At 41.3% G+C, this 12,905-nt stretch overlaps 1 protein-coding gene across 6 annotated transcripts in view; it reads left to right on the top strand.

Annotated features, from left to right (window-relative positions):
• LOC112218569 (chromodomain-helicase-DNA-binding protein 2) overlaps positions 1-12,905 on the top strand; it is a 43,707-nt gene that overhangs the window by 12,630 nt on the left and 18,172 nt on the right. For 4 of the 6 annotated variants that reach the window (XM_042301533.1, XM_042301531.1, XM_042301534.1 and 1 more), the window contains 18 exons: positions 1,222-1,447; positions 1,663-1,749; positions 1,970-2,031; positions 7,435-7,542; positions 8,231-8,386; positions 8,498-8,631; positions 8,884-9,109; positions 9,209-9,309; positions 9,439-9,480; positions 9,597-9,787; positions 9,927-10,051; positions 10,239-10,455; positions 10,559-10,648; positions 10,818-11,008; positions 11,144-11,332; positions 11,466-11,625; positions 11,858-12,010; positions 12,686-12,757. In XM_042301533.1, coding sequence (XP_042157467.1) covers positions 1,222-1,447; positions 1,663-1,749; positions 1,970-2,031; positions 7,435-7,542; positions 8,231-8,386; positions 8,498-8,631; positions 8,884-9,109; positions 9,209-9,309; positions 9,439-9,480; positions 9,597-9,787; positions 9,927-10,051; positions 10,239-10,455; positions 10,559-10,648; positions 10,818-11,008; positions 11,144-11,332; positions 11,466-11,625; positions 11,858-12,010; positions 12,686-12,757 — 2,530 coding nt within the window. The remainder of the gene's footprint in view (positions 1-1,221; positions 1,448-1,662; positions 1,750-1,969; positions 2,032-7,434; positions 7,543-8,230; positions 8,387-8,497; positions 8,632-8,883; positions 9,110-9,208; positions 9,310-9,438; positions 9,481-9,596; positions 9,788-9,926; positions 10,052-10,238; positions 10,456-10,558; positions 10,649-10,817; positions 11,009-11,143; positions 11,333-11,465; positions 11,626-11,857; positions 12,011-12,685; positions 12,758-12,905) is intronic. The other 2 variants (XM_024379461.2, XM_024379463.2) reach the window with 1 other exon arrangement.

Raw genomic sequence — 12,905 nt, 5'->3', positions numbered from 1 at the left:
TTTAGTCTAGGAAACATTTTAAATATTGTGGAAAGGTCTTTCAGCATGACAATAATAATATGCACCCCAGATTGATAACCACTGTTCTAGGTGACCTCCAGCAGGTTCTCTTGCATGGAGTTAAGTATTTTTAAAGATCAGTGTAAGAGGATTGGTTTGAGGTGGAGAGAATGGGCTTGTTATGACAAAGTTACTCTGAGCACACTATGTTGCTATGAGTCTTCGGTTTCCTCTCCACTAAAGGCATTAGCGTTGTGTGTAGTCTTTTCAGTACTACAGGAACTCTATATTTAACATGTTACACATTCCGCAGCTTTTTCTACTTTGTGGTATAGGCCAATGTCCCGCAAACTCAACTCTGTACCTCGAACTCAGGTTCCACTCTGTTTTTTTTCATTGTTCCCCTCTAATCAGGGACTGATTTAGACCCTGGACACCAGGTGGGTGCTGTTAATTATCAGGTTGAACAGACAACCAGCAGGCTCTATCTTGTAGGGTAATAGTTGAATACCCCTGGCCTAGGTTAACATGTCCTACATACTAAACCTAGATTCCATTGCCTGCTGCTGTGCCCTTGAGCAAGGCACTTAACCCACCACAACTGCTCCATGGGTACCCAGTGTGGCAGCCCCCTGCTCTGATCTCGTCAACCTGTATGTGTGTCTTTCATAGGGGTTGGGATGACGCGGGAGTCAAATTTCCATTAGACCTTGTGTACAATTGTATTAATAAAGTGATCCTAATTTGTTGAGCCAAATCAGTGTTTAACAATAGGTGGGAGGTCAGAGAAACTGTTCATAAAATTGGCTTTTTATTGAAAAGGAAATTATTGTATAGCTTCCCAAATTAAAATCCACCACTATAAAAGGTTGATACTATACTGAACAAAAATATTAGTGCAACAAGTGTTGGTCCAATGTTTCATGAGATTAAATAAAAAATCCCACAATTTTTCCATATACACAAAAAGCTTATTTTTCTCATTGTGCACAGATTTGTTTACATCTAGTTAGTGAACATTTCTCCTTTGACAAGGTAATCCATCCACCTGATGGGTGTGGCATATCAAGAAGCTGATTAATAAGCATGATCATTACACAGCTGGAATGTCCATCAGAGCTGCTGCCAGAGAATTGCATATCATTTTTTACATTTTTTGTTTTAGTATAAGTAGTGCAGGAATGTTCTATTTACACAAACTCCATATTTTTTATACTATAGCAATTCGGCCTCTGAAGAATCAAACCACTCTGGTTCGGAGTATGGGAGTCAGTCGGAGAGTGAACAGGGCAGGGAGAGGAGAAGATCGCACCACTCTGGAGAGTCCAACAGTTCCTCTGAATCTGGGAGCCAGTCTGGGTCTCAGAGTGAATCCCAGCAAGCCTCAGCAGAAGTCAATGACAAACCACCAGTTAAAAAGAGAGACAATCTGGCAGATGTAAAGAAGGTAAACAAAGCAGGGCCTGTACTCCAAACTGGTTGTATTATGTAGGGCTGAAAGGCCCTTGAAGTTTTGGAAACAAATATATTATACAACAGTGTTGATGCATGGACACTGCATATTTACAAAGGGAGTAATGCTTCAATTCAGATGGAGACTGAAAATGTCAAGGAGAAAGTGGAGGCAAAGATGCAATGATCCAATTTGGTTTTTGATTCCAGATGTGGGAAGAGCATCCAGATGTCTATGGGGTCAGGCGATCAAATCGTAGCAGGCAAGAACCTGCTCGTCTCAATATTGGAGCCGGGGTAAGAAGTGCAACATGAAATATACTGAAAATGTCCATGTACTAAAAGTCCGAACCCACTAAAAATGTATTTTTTCCTCAAAGGGGTTTGCACATGTAGAAGTTGCACCATCTAGTGTATATGATGTGGATTTATTGGTGTCTCATTCACTGTAGCTGCAACCCCTAACGGCAAAGCCTAATATCTCATTGAGATGTAATCAATTTCAACACATTTGCAGGGTAGCAGTGACTCAGAAGGTGAAAGTCCTAAAAGAAAAGCAGCACGACAAAAAAGGAACGAGTGAGTATTGAGAGTATTTGATGTTTATTTCTTTTCATTTCAGTTTCTTCTGTATTTTGATTATTCTTATCAACTCAAATCTATCACGTCAAGAGATAAATGTACTATATTGTGTCAAATGCTGCTCAAAGTTATGCCATTTATAATAACACAAGAAATCATTTGAATCATGATGTAGGCTAATCGTCAAAGCAATTGGAAGTGAGCAGTTGTCTATAGCATATGTTTGCCTTACTGGCTATCCCAAAATACACTTGCTGTCATCCAATTAGACTCTCTGCTATAGTCTTGACTCACATTGTTGTTTGATATCATGTATAGTATCTAGGACTGTGGCAGTCACATTTTTGTCAGCTTGTGATTGTCAAGCAAATAATTATCGGTCTCATGGTAATTGACCATTTAATTAACATAAACACATACAGCATCTCCTGGCTTCCATCTTAAAAAGTCTAATCAATCCATGTAAAATAGCCTAAACGTTCACATTAAATCCATGTATTTATTTTAGTCAGGTCTAAAGAAGCATGATATGAAGAAAATGTAGTCTTATTTCAGGAGAAAAGAATAGCATACTCTGAGTTGTCTTTGTTAGGCCCTGATGTAGCTATGCCAAATGGCTGTGGGCTACACTAGTTCATTTAGCAGACAAGATTTGCTTATAATTCCGTGGCATTATTTTATTGTATGAAGAATACAATTGAACAAAGCTAAATAAAATATACATTTTCTCCAAACGATTTGAGGGAGTGTGCATGGCTATTCTGTGTTGAGCGGTTAACAAAGAAATGGGTACTCATATGCTAAATTTATTAATGTGACTTTAGTTGTTCTACTAACATTGGGCTATATGTTTGATTTTTAATACATTGTAAGGCTGCATGACTAGACTTGATTTACTTTTTTTAAGTCACTTGAAAGGTGTGAGCTCTGCTTTGTTTTTTTGCTCAGCTTGTACATAATTTGTCAGTCTCACATTCACAATTTGACAAGCTCTTGATAATGCGTAAAACTTCATGCTGGCATCCCCTTTGTGGCCGTAATGCACCCTAAAAAAATCTGTCTTGTTGCCTGGAGTGCTGCGTTCTGCCCTTCTACCAGAGTGTGCTGCACAATCTGAAGTGTCTCTCAATCACACGGCTTTCAGTCACGTGATCGGGTCTTTGTTACAGGCTACAAGTTAAGACAGACTCATCGGGGACACAACTGCACATATCCTTATCCAACTCCAAGGTGCATATTGAAAATATTGGATGAACTGTTCACATTTGCTTTTCGTCATCCAACAAGATGAGTAGGCCTAAGGAACAGCAAAAGCACTAGCCTATGTCAATCTACTATTCCCCCATAGTACAAAAGTTGACCTATTCTGTGCGAGAAATAAATATTCCAAACAATCTGGGACAGTTGTGGGATGCAATAGATCCCAAGTTAATACAACCACTAGCATCAAAAAACATGTTTTATGCAATCTGGCTGACGCAACAGATCAGAACATTTAACTCAAAATGTTGATAAACTATTAGGCTATTTCTTCACATTATAAGCGCAGCATTGCACACATGGTATTGAGCTATAAGCGCAACTGTTCCATTAGCGGAAAGCACCATTATTCAAAGTGACTGCAAATGCAATTATACATGTAATGCTTTTATTATAAAGGTGCAAATTTATGGTGAAAGTTATCTTCCCCAAACTTGAATCTCACGCGCTGCTCATAAACTGAAAAAATGTCCTCTCACTGTCAACTGCATTTAATTTCAGCAAACTTAACATGTGTAAATATTTGTATGAACATAACAAGATTGAACAACTGAGACATGAACTGAACAAGTTCCACAGACATGTGACTAACAGAAATGGACTAATGTGTCCCTAGTCAAAATCAAAAGTTAGTCAGTATCTGGTGTGGCCACCAGCTCCATTAAGTACTGCAGTGCATGTCCTCATGGACTGCAACAGATTTTCCAGTTCTTGCTGTGAGATGTTACCTTACTCTTCCATCAAGGCATCTGCAAGTTCCTGGACATTTCTGGGGGGAATGGCTCCAGCCCTCACCTGCCGATCCAACAGGTCCCAGACGTGCTCAATGGGATTGAGATCCGGGCTCTTCGCTGGCCATTGCAGAACACTGACATTCCTGTCTTTCAGGAAATCACGCACAGAACGAGCAGTATGGCTGGAGGCATTGTCATGCTGGAGGGTCATGAAAGGATGAGCCTGCAGGAAGGGTACCACATGAGGGAGGAGGGTGTCTTCCCTGTAACGCACAGCGTTGAGATTGCCTGTGATGACAACAAGCTCAGTCCGATGATGCTGTGAAATACTGCCCCAGACCATGACGGACCCTCCACCACCAAATCGATCCCGCTCCAGAGTGCAGGCTTCGGTGTAACGCTTATTCCCTCGACGATAAACGCGAATCCGACCATCACCCCTGGTGAGACAAAACCACGACTTGTCAGTGAAGAGGACTTTTTGCCAGTCCTGTCTGGTCCAGCGAAGGTTGGTTTGTGCCCATAGGTGACGTTGTTGCTGGTGATGTCTGGTGAGGACCTGCCTTACAACAGGCCTACAAGCCCTCAGTCCAGCCTCTCTCAGCCTATTGCAGATGGTCTGAGCACTGATGGAGGGATTGTGCGTTCCTGGTGTAACTCAGGCAGTTGTTGTTACCATCCTGTACCTGTCCCTCAGGTGTGATGTTCGGATGTACCGATCCTATGCAAGTGTTAAACATGGTCTGCCGCTGTGAGGACAATCAGCTGTCCGTCCTGTCTCCCTGTAGTGCTGTCTTAGGCGTCTCACAGTACGAACATTGCAATTTATTGCACTGGCCTCATCTGCAGTCCTCATGCCTCCTTGCAGCATGCCTAAGGCATGTTCATGCAGATGAGCAGGAACCCTAGGCATCTTTCTTTTGGTGTTTTTCAAAGTCAGTAGAACGGCCTCTTTAGTGTCCTACGTTTTCATAACTGTGACCTTAAAATGGCCTACCGTCTATAAGCTGTTAATGTCTTAGTGACTATTCCACAGGTGCATGTTCATTAATTGTTTATGGTTCATTGAACAAGCATGGGAAACAGTGTTTAAACCCTTTACAATGAAGATCTGAAGTTATTTGGATTTTTATGAATTCTCTTTGAAAGACAGGGTCCTGAAAAAGGGATGTTTATTTTTTGCCAGTTAGGCTCTACACCCCTTGTAAAGCAGATTAATGTGTTTAATTTTAAGAAGTGGCCACTTTAGTTGTCATACAAAGCTTATCAAAACATATAGGCCTATGGGCTAGGCTACATGAAATCGGCGACTATGATTAGAACAAGTCGCAAAAGAATGGCATTGTTTCTTATGCTGGGCATCATTCACAAGTGATAATATATAATTCACAAGTGATTGGCTAATATTGTCACCCATCAGACTATTCTTGATTCAATCTTGTCTTTACATATACTAAGTAATATATGTGTGACATTTTGTTATGATTTAGAATGGACCATTATCATGCGCCTGTATCGAAACAGGCACTTAAATAGCGAATGGAGGATGCTTTTCCCCATGGTTTATTTTTAATCCAGGCAGGTAGGCTATAATCCTTTAGTAAATAAATGCAATGTTCTAACTATTAGGAAGTTGATAAATAAATTTAGTAGGCCTAGCCTATAGAAAGTTTATCGGATCCTCTTTTTATTAACGGACATCACTCTGTTTTCCCCCACAATTACACAGCCTTTAGAAAAGTTGTGCAAAATGAGACGTGCTCTCATGAAGTGTTTTATTAGATTTTCTAATACATTTGCATTGATGTCAGATTGATTAGAGGGACAATGTTGTGCTTAGTACCAGGCAGCAAGTTTTGTAGGCTACCAATGACCAGCAGCAGCATCATAGCTTGGAGAAGCCTAATTTAGTGACTAAACGGTCATGTGGAATTTGACTGTCTTCATGACTCGTGACCGCCAGTGTGGCAGTAATACGGTCACCGCAACAGCCCAACCTGTCCCCGACTAAAACAAATCTTGGTCAACCAAAAGTTGTCTGTTCTTTCGACCAATCGATTGGTCTAAGTTTTTAAACATGTATTTTTCCAAATATAGACACACCCTATGTGTTTTCATAAAATCAACTATATATGCATTGAGCTAGTCTGATGCTTTAAGCTCATTGTTTGATAAAATAAGACACAAATGACTCAAGTGGGAGACAGAGATCAACCATAAGAACAAAAATCTTAAGCTTTCCCGACCATCCCCCTCCTACTGGCTTTTGCAGATTCTGTCGTTACGCTCCTGAAATTGCCGGTAATAAGCTACACGAGGAGTCTGTAAACCTTCTCATGTGGAATGCCAATTTATCTTACCATTTTTACTGATCTGTGTGCCAGTTATGGTTTTCATATGCACATTTTCCTTGAGCAGTTACATTTAATTTATAATAACATCTTCGTATCCAAAGATTCTATCCATATAGATCAAATTCTATCCAAGTAATGAAAATAATACGAACCTAAAAAGTAACTTCTATTGCCAACTATGTAAAACCAGCCAATAAAGCCAACAAATAAAAACATTGCAGCCTGCAGGTAGAAAATATCCAGATTTTAAAAAACAATTATCATATAAATCACAGTGGCTATGCATGGCCTGTCTGCAACCAACTTTAAACAACTAATAACTTGGGTCCAGCCTGAATCTCCTTGCAACAGCCAGTGAGCTCGGGACAGACACAGCTATAGGCTATTTGTGCAAGGGATAAGATGTAATCAGGTAGGCATGCCTATTTTCTGAAGTTTACACTGGATCAGAGCATGACATTTGTAAATTTTTCACGCTGAGTGGTTATCTAAAGGCAGGGGCGCCACTGGTTTTCGAAGTGGGGGAGACATAACAAATTCCCAACCCTTCAGAGGCGTCCGCATCCCTGCAGCCTCCGCAATGGAATAGTTCACTGAGATGGGCGTGAATACAACGGGTGTCTCGTGTGCCATAAAATAATAGTGTGTGTGTATATTTTCTACTGCTCAACAAAACATTTTTTTGTTGATCAACAGCCTGTTGACCAAACAATCGACCAGTCGAATAATTGGTCACACCTAATTAGTATCCCATGACTATTTGGATGTAAGTGCATGCCATTTATTTAGTTGTATCGTTCAATTCAGTGGTGTTTGTATTTGTCATTATGTTGCCAAATTATTTTCTGTGCTGTCAGTATTGTGTCCTTTCTATTTTCATGCGTTTGTGCTCGTCTAACGTGGGTCATTAGGAGTTCCAGCCAGACTGAGGTGGTCTTCAGAACTTTAGTTTGTTTAGATCTCATCAAACCTGGCTAACCAGATCACCCTAAGCCAGGTGTAGACCCATAATAAGCCCAAAGGGTGAACCTGTGGTATTTCTGTGTTGTAAGAAATACCTGGAAGAGTGATGACTCGGAGGAGCAGGAGGAGGATGATGCCAGCAGTGCAGACAGTGAGCAGGAAGAGAAAGTTAGATCCAGACGACTTCCTGCTAGAAGGTAAGGATGTAGTGAAGACTGGTCTTCAGACAACTAATCTGTACACTTTCATTTCCATTGTATGAAATCAGAAACTAGCTATATTAGTGTTTTTTTGGCTTTCAAAATACTGTATGACTGGGCTTCTTTTTAGCCTTCAGTCACTAACAAAATATCAAATCTGTAAATTCAAATCTGATAATTGTGAAACTTTCTATGTATTTATTACTGAGCATTTAATGTTGTATCAACTATGATATGCATTCTACTATTATATATTGCTGTTAATATTTTAATTTAGACTCAGAAGAATGACGACAATATACTTGGGCAAAATCCCAAAGTCAACCAAAATGATTTTCTGATGAAAGCTCGCTAACATACCAGCTACATGGCCCAAAAATCGGGCGATGTCTTATTAGTGTTTTTGCAGTGTCACTTTTGTGGGTTGACTTTATGATTTCCCTCAATTGAGCACTTAGTGCTCTAAAGGCATTTAATGAAGACGTTCACCTGTAACCTTATCACCAATATTATTCATATTGCTGAGGTTGGAGGTTTAGAAGCTGTCTCAAGGCCATTGGTGTGAGTAAGGTTGTTAGGAGGGATTATAGTCAGCTAGAGCTGTTAGTGGAAAAACTAGTAAGTAGGGTGTCTTGCAGAGTGGTTAGAAGTGGGATTCATGTGTGTATTTGACTCAATATTTTAGACCACAGACCAAATCATCTACAGTCAAAAAACAGCAGCCTCCAAAGGGAAGGAAAACCAGGAAACAAGAGTCATCTGTGGAGGAAGATGATGATGATGACGATGATGAAGATACCCCAAAGAGACAAACCCGGCGAAGGGTGGCGGCCAAAGTCAGGTATGTCATTGTTTCACTAGTTCAATCTGAAATATGAAGGGAAGTGTTGCTGTTCCACATTGCTTCTGTCACATTACTTTGCATTACATGCGTTGTGTTGGTTTGTTCCAGTTACAAGGAGGACCTGAATGACTTTGAGACAGATTCTGACGACCTGATAGAGATGGAGGGAGCTGAGGTGGAGCCGGAAGATGACAGCGAGACCATTGAGAAGATCATGGACACCAGAACAGGCAAAAAAGGAGGTGATGCATCCTCACTTGGTATCTTATTGTCGGTATCTCACCTGTATTGTGTTAACCCATCTAGTTAGACATTGCCAGCAGGTGTTGAAAGAGAAGGCAAAAAATCTTGTGGCTCACAGAAGAGGTGATGATATTACCCTGATAGATGAGACATGTTTACTAGAGGCTGCTGCCTGGTTAGGAATTTAAACTGTGAATAAAAATCAGATATTGAAAATATTTGTCAGAATTTTGTGCGTGTATCTATTTTAGCCTGTGGGGCTTCCACTACCCAGTATGCTGTGGAGGAAAACGGGGACCCCGGAGCAGACTTTGACTCTGAGAAGGATGAAGGAGAGACCCATTACCTGATCAAGTGGAAAGGCTGGTCCTATATCCACAACACCTGGGAGAGCATCGACTCCCTCACTCAACAGAAGGTCAAGGGACTGAAGAAACTAGAGAACTTCAAGAAGAAAAACAATGAGCTCAATGCTTGGTGAGGATTTGTTTTGTACACATAGCTACACACCACTAACGTTTTACCTTTCACTGTTGATTAGTTCTGTTACTTACTGACACTGATTGTCTTCCAAAGGTTGAACAAAGCATCCCCCGAGGATTCAGAATACTACAACTGCCAACAAGAGCTAACCACTGACTTAAATAAGCAGTTCCAAATTTTGGAAAGAGTCATTGGTAAAAAAAAACAACTAAACTCCTTTTGAAATTAGTCTTCATTGACTTGCAGCAATGGTTCAACAATTCAATTAGATTTGTTTGACAAAGTGTGATTATTACAAGACTTAACCTTATATTTATTTTCAGCGACTAAAATAGGGAAGACACAGGGACCATCTGATTTCCCTTGTAAGTTCCTCATATCCTCAACATTATCATGATCATATCTTCATCATTATCATACTCAGCACATTTTGATTCTGAGAAGCACTTCAACTAAAGATGTTGTTTTCACTGTGTATCAGCTCACAGCCACAAGAATGCGTCGTCGTCCAATGAGCCGGAGTACCTGTGTAAGTGGATGGGCCTGCCCTATTCAGAGTGCAGCTGGGAGGATGGAGCTCTGCTGGGGAAGAAGTTCCAGCACTGTATAGACAGCTTCACCAACAGGAACTCCAGCAAAACAGTCCCCTCCAAAGACTGCAAAGTGAGTGAGGAAAGTGTCCTAACTAGATGGATTGCACATGGTATCCTATCACAAATGTTTTATTTAAAGTTGACTCTCAGCTAGAACACAAGCGCTACAGCTATAGTCATTTTAGAACAGTGCAGTGATTTCCTTACTCTAATTTCAGGTGCTGAAACAGAGGCCCAGATTTGTTGCACTGAAGAACCAGCCATTGTACATTGGGGATGAGAACCTGCTGCTGAGAGATTACCAACTAGATGGACTGAACTGGCTGGCTCACTCCTGGTGCAGGTACACATCAAGTCACGAGGAATGCTGTATTGAGAAACAGATTATTATGGTTTGGAACATCACATTCAGTGGTTATACTGATGCTTTACTGAGGTGTACTGTCAATTACCTGCCATTTAGATAGTTTGAATGTCATTTTTGTAAAAACACAAATGTACACTAAGACTCCATGGTCGGTGTTTTTCAGGTGCAATAGTGTGATCCTGGCTGATGAGATGGGTCTGGGGAAAACCATCCAGACCATCTCATTCCTTTCCTACCTGTTCCACCAGCACCAGCTGTATGGGCCCTCTCTGGTGGTGGTGCCCTTGTCCACCCTCACCTCCTGGCAGAGAGAGTTTGACACCTGGGCCCCCGACATGAACGTGGTGGTCTACCTGGGAGATGTGATGAGCAGGAAATCGGTATGGAAATCTGCTCTTTACAGAACTCTAAAGAAGAGTTTTGATCTTGTGCCCAAAAAATAAGAATAAATGTTCCCCAATGCTTTGCTTTTGTGTTGGACAGATCCGTGACTATGAGTGGGTATGCCATCAGACGAAGAGAATAAAGTTCAATGCACTTATAACCACGTATGAAATTCTACTGAAAGACAAGGTAAGGCATCAGTATTGCTTGGAAGTATTTTCATACAGATATGTTTAGAAATGAGCTTGGATTTGTACTTGCCAAAATAGTACACATTTTTATTTTTATGGAAATAAAAAGTGAATTATTTGATTGAATGCAACTCTCCACTGACTCTATTGGTGTGATCTGTCCATAGGCAGTGTTGGGGAACATAAACTGGGCCTTCCTGGGTGTGGACGAAGCTCACAGGCTGAAGAATGATGACTCCCTGTTGTACAAAACCCTGATCGAGTTCCGGTCCAACCACAGACTTCTAATCACAGGGACACCACTGCAGAACTCTCTCAAAGAACTATGGTCCCTTCTGCACTTCCTCATGCCTGACAAGTATGTACTTATTTTATTATTAAATACATCAGATAAACTTTGGCAAATTCTGACTTTGAGAAGAACAGCCTATACATTTATATTAATTTACAGTAATCTTATCCCAATCCAATTGTACTTTTCCCCCTCCTGAAGGTTTGAGAATTGGGAAGATTTTGAAAGCGACCATGGTAAAGGGACTGACAATGGCTACCAGAGCCTCCACAAAGTCCTTGAGCCCTTCCTCCTGAGGCGTGTCAAGAAGGATGTGGAGAAATCCCTGCCTGCCAAGGTAGAACAGATCCTCCGTGTGGACATGTCCGCCGTGCAGAAGCAGTACTACAAGTATGTTCCCTCATATGTAGCTTTTCTCTCTTATCAATGTTTGCCAGTCTGGACAGATGATTTGAGCAGTATCTAAACGGTCTTACTCCTTGTCATTGAAGTTAACTGTTGATGTGTTTTGTGATTGTTTCAGGTGGATTCTGACCAGGAACTTCAGAGCCTTGCAGAAAGGCACCCGAGGCAGCTCCTCTGGTTTCCTCAACATCGTCATGGAGCTGAAGAAGTGCACTAACCATGGTTTCCTCATCAGGCAGCCCGAGGAGGAGTGTGACACTCAACAGGAGCACCTGCAGGTAGGACCAGCAATAAGAGCTCAGCTCAACGCATTAAAAGGTGTGTTATGTGAATTAGTCTTTACCTTGCAAATGATATGACTGTGAACTTATTATCTCCTCTGTTTTTGCTGTTTTGAATTTTGAGAAATACATAGATTAAAATTGCATGATTCCATGCAACCCACACTAATGTATTGGTTTGTTTAGCGGTGGAGAACAGATTTGACCTCTTACCTTCTGTGAATCTCAGGCATTGGTGAGGGGCAGTGGGAAGCTGGTGCTACTAGACAAGCTGCTGACCAGACTTCGGGAGAGGGGCAACCGAGTCCTCATCTTCTCCCAGATGGTGCGGATGTTGGACATTCTGGCTGAGTACCTGGCCCTGAAGCGCTACCCATTCCAGGTAGGGTGTAACACAGCCCAGGGGACGGCAAGGCAGGTCCAAACCTTCAGTAGTCTTCCCCCTGTTGTTCTTGTATTTAGTATGACTTCTCCTTGTTAGTTATTTTACATCTCCATTATGTTTTATTTATTCCATGTGTAACTCTGTGGTGTTGTATATGTCAAACTGCTATGCTTTATCTTGGCCAGGTCACAGTTGCAAATGAGAACTTGTTCTCAACTAGCCTACCTGGTTAAATAAAGGTGAAATAAATAAAAATGTTATTCCATATTTATTATATTGACTTAGTGAAGGCGTTAACAGTAGAGGAGCTGTTGAGATATTGGAGCAGTGTTGGTGTCAACTCTGGTGTTAACCGGCTCGTGCTAGTTTTGCAGCATACATGCACTGGCAGACTGATAGTGTATATGGTTATTTTTATCCTCAAGTTATTTTTGATGGGGACTGGCTGGTCCCCAAAGTCAGAGTGCCCACTGTCTTCATGCTGGGCTTTAGCATGTTTAAATCACTGTAGACATAGCTTTACTGCTGTATTGCTCTCTGACAATATGCTGCTTGCCTGATGGATCGTATAATGGCATGTATAGCTGAGCGTTGCTCAGTGGCATCTTAGGGCGGAGGGAGTTTCGGCAAGGTTCCAAGGTTTGAGGTCTCTCTCCTTCCCTCTCTTCTCAGCGCCTGGACGGTTCCATAAAGGGAGAAATACGAAAACAGGCACTTGACCACTTTAATGCTGAAGGCTCTGAGGTATGTAATCGGAACTATGTGATGTTTTAGCTGTTACAGATTGGAGGGGTTGATAATTTCAGTGTTTGTCAGCTCTGTATCTGCGTCAGGGCTTAGTTATGTTTCAGTTACTCTGTCAATGATTATGCGCAAGGAGATGTATATCGTC

The sequence above is a fragment of the Oncorhynchus tshawytscha genome, linkage group LG19 (genome assembly GCF_018296145.1).
Source record: "Oncorhynchus tshawytscha isolate Ot180627B linkage group LG19, Otsh_v2.0, whole genome shotgun sequence".
NCBI classification, from domain to species: domain Eukaryota; kingdom Metazoa; phylum Chordata; class Actinopteri; order Salmoniformes; family Salmonidae; genus Oncorhynchus; species Oncorhynchus tshawytscha.
The sequence above is the reverse complement of the archived record's forward strand: the minus strand, read 5'-3'. Positions and strand labels throughout refer to the sequence as shown.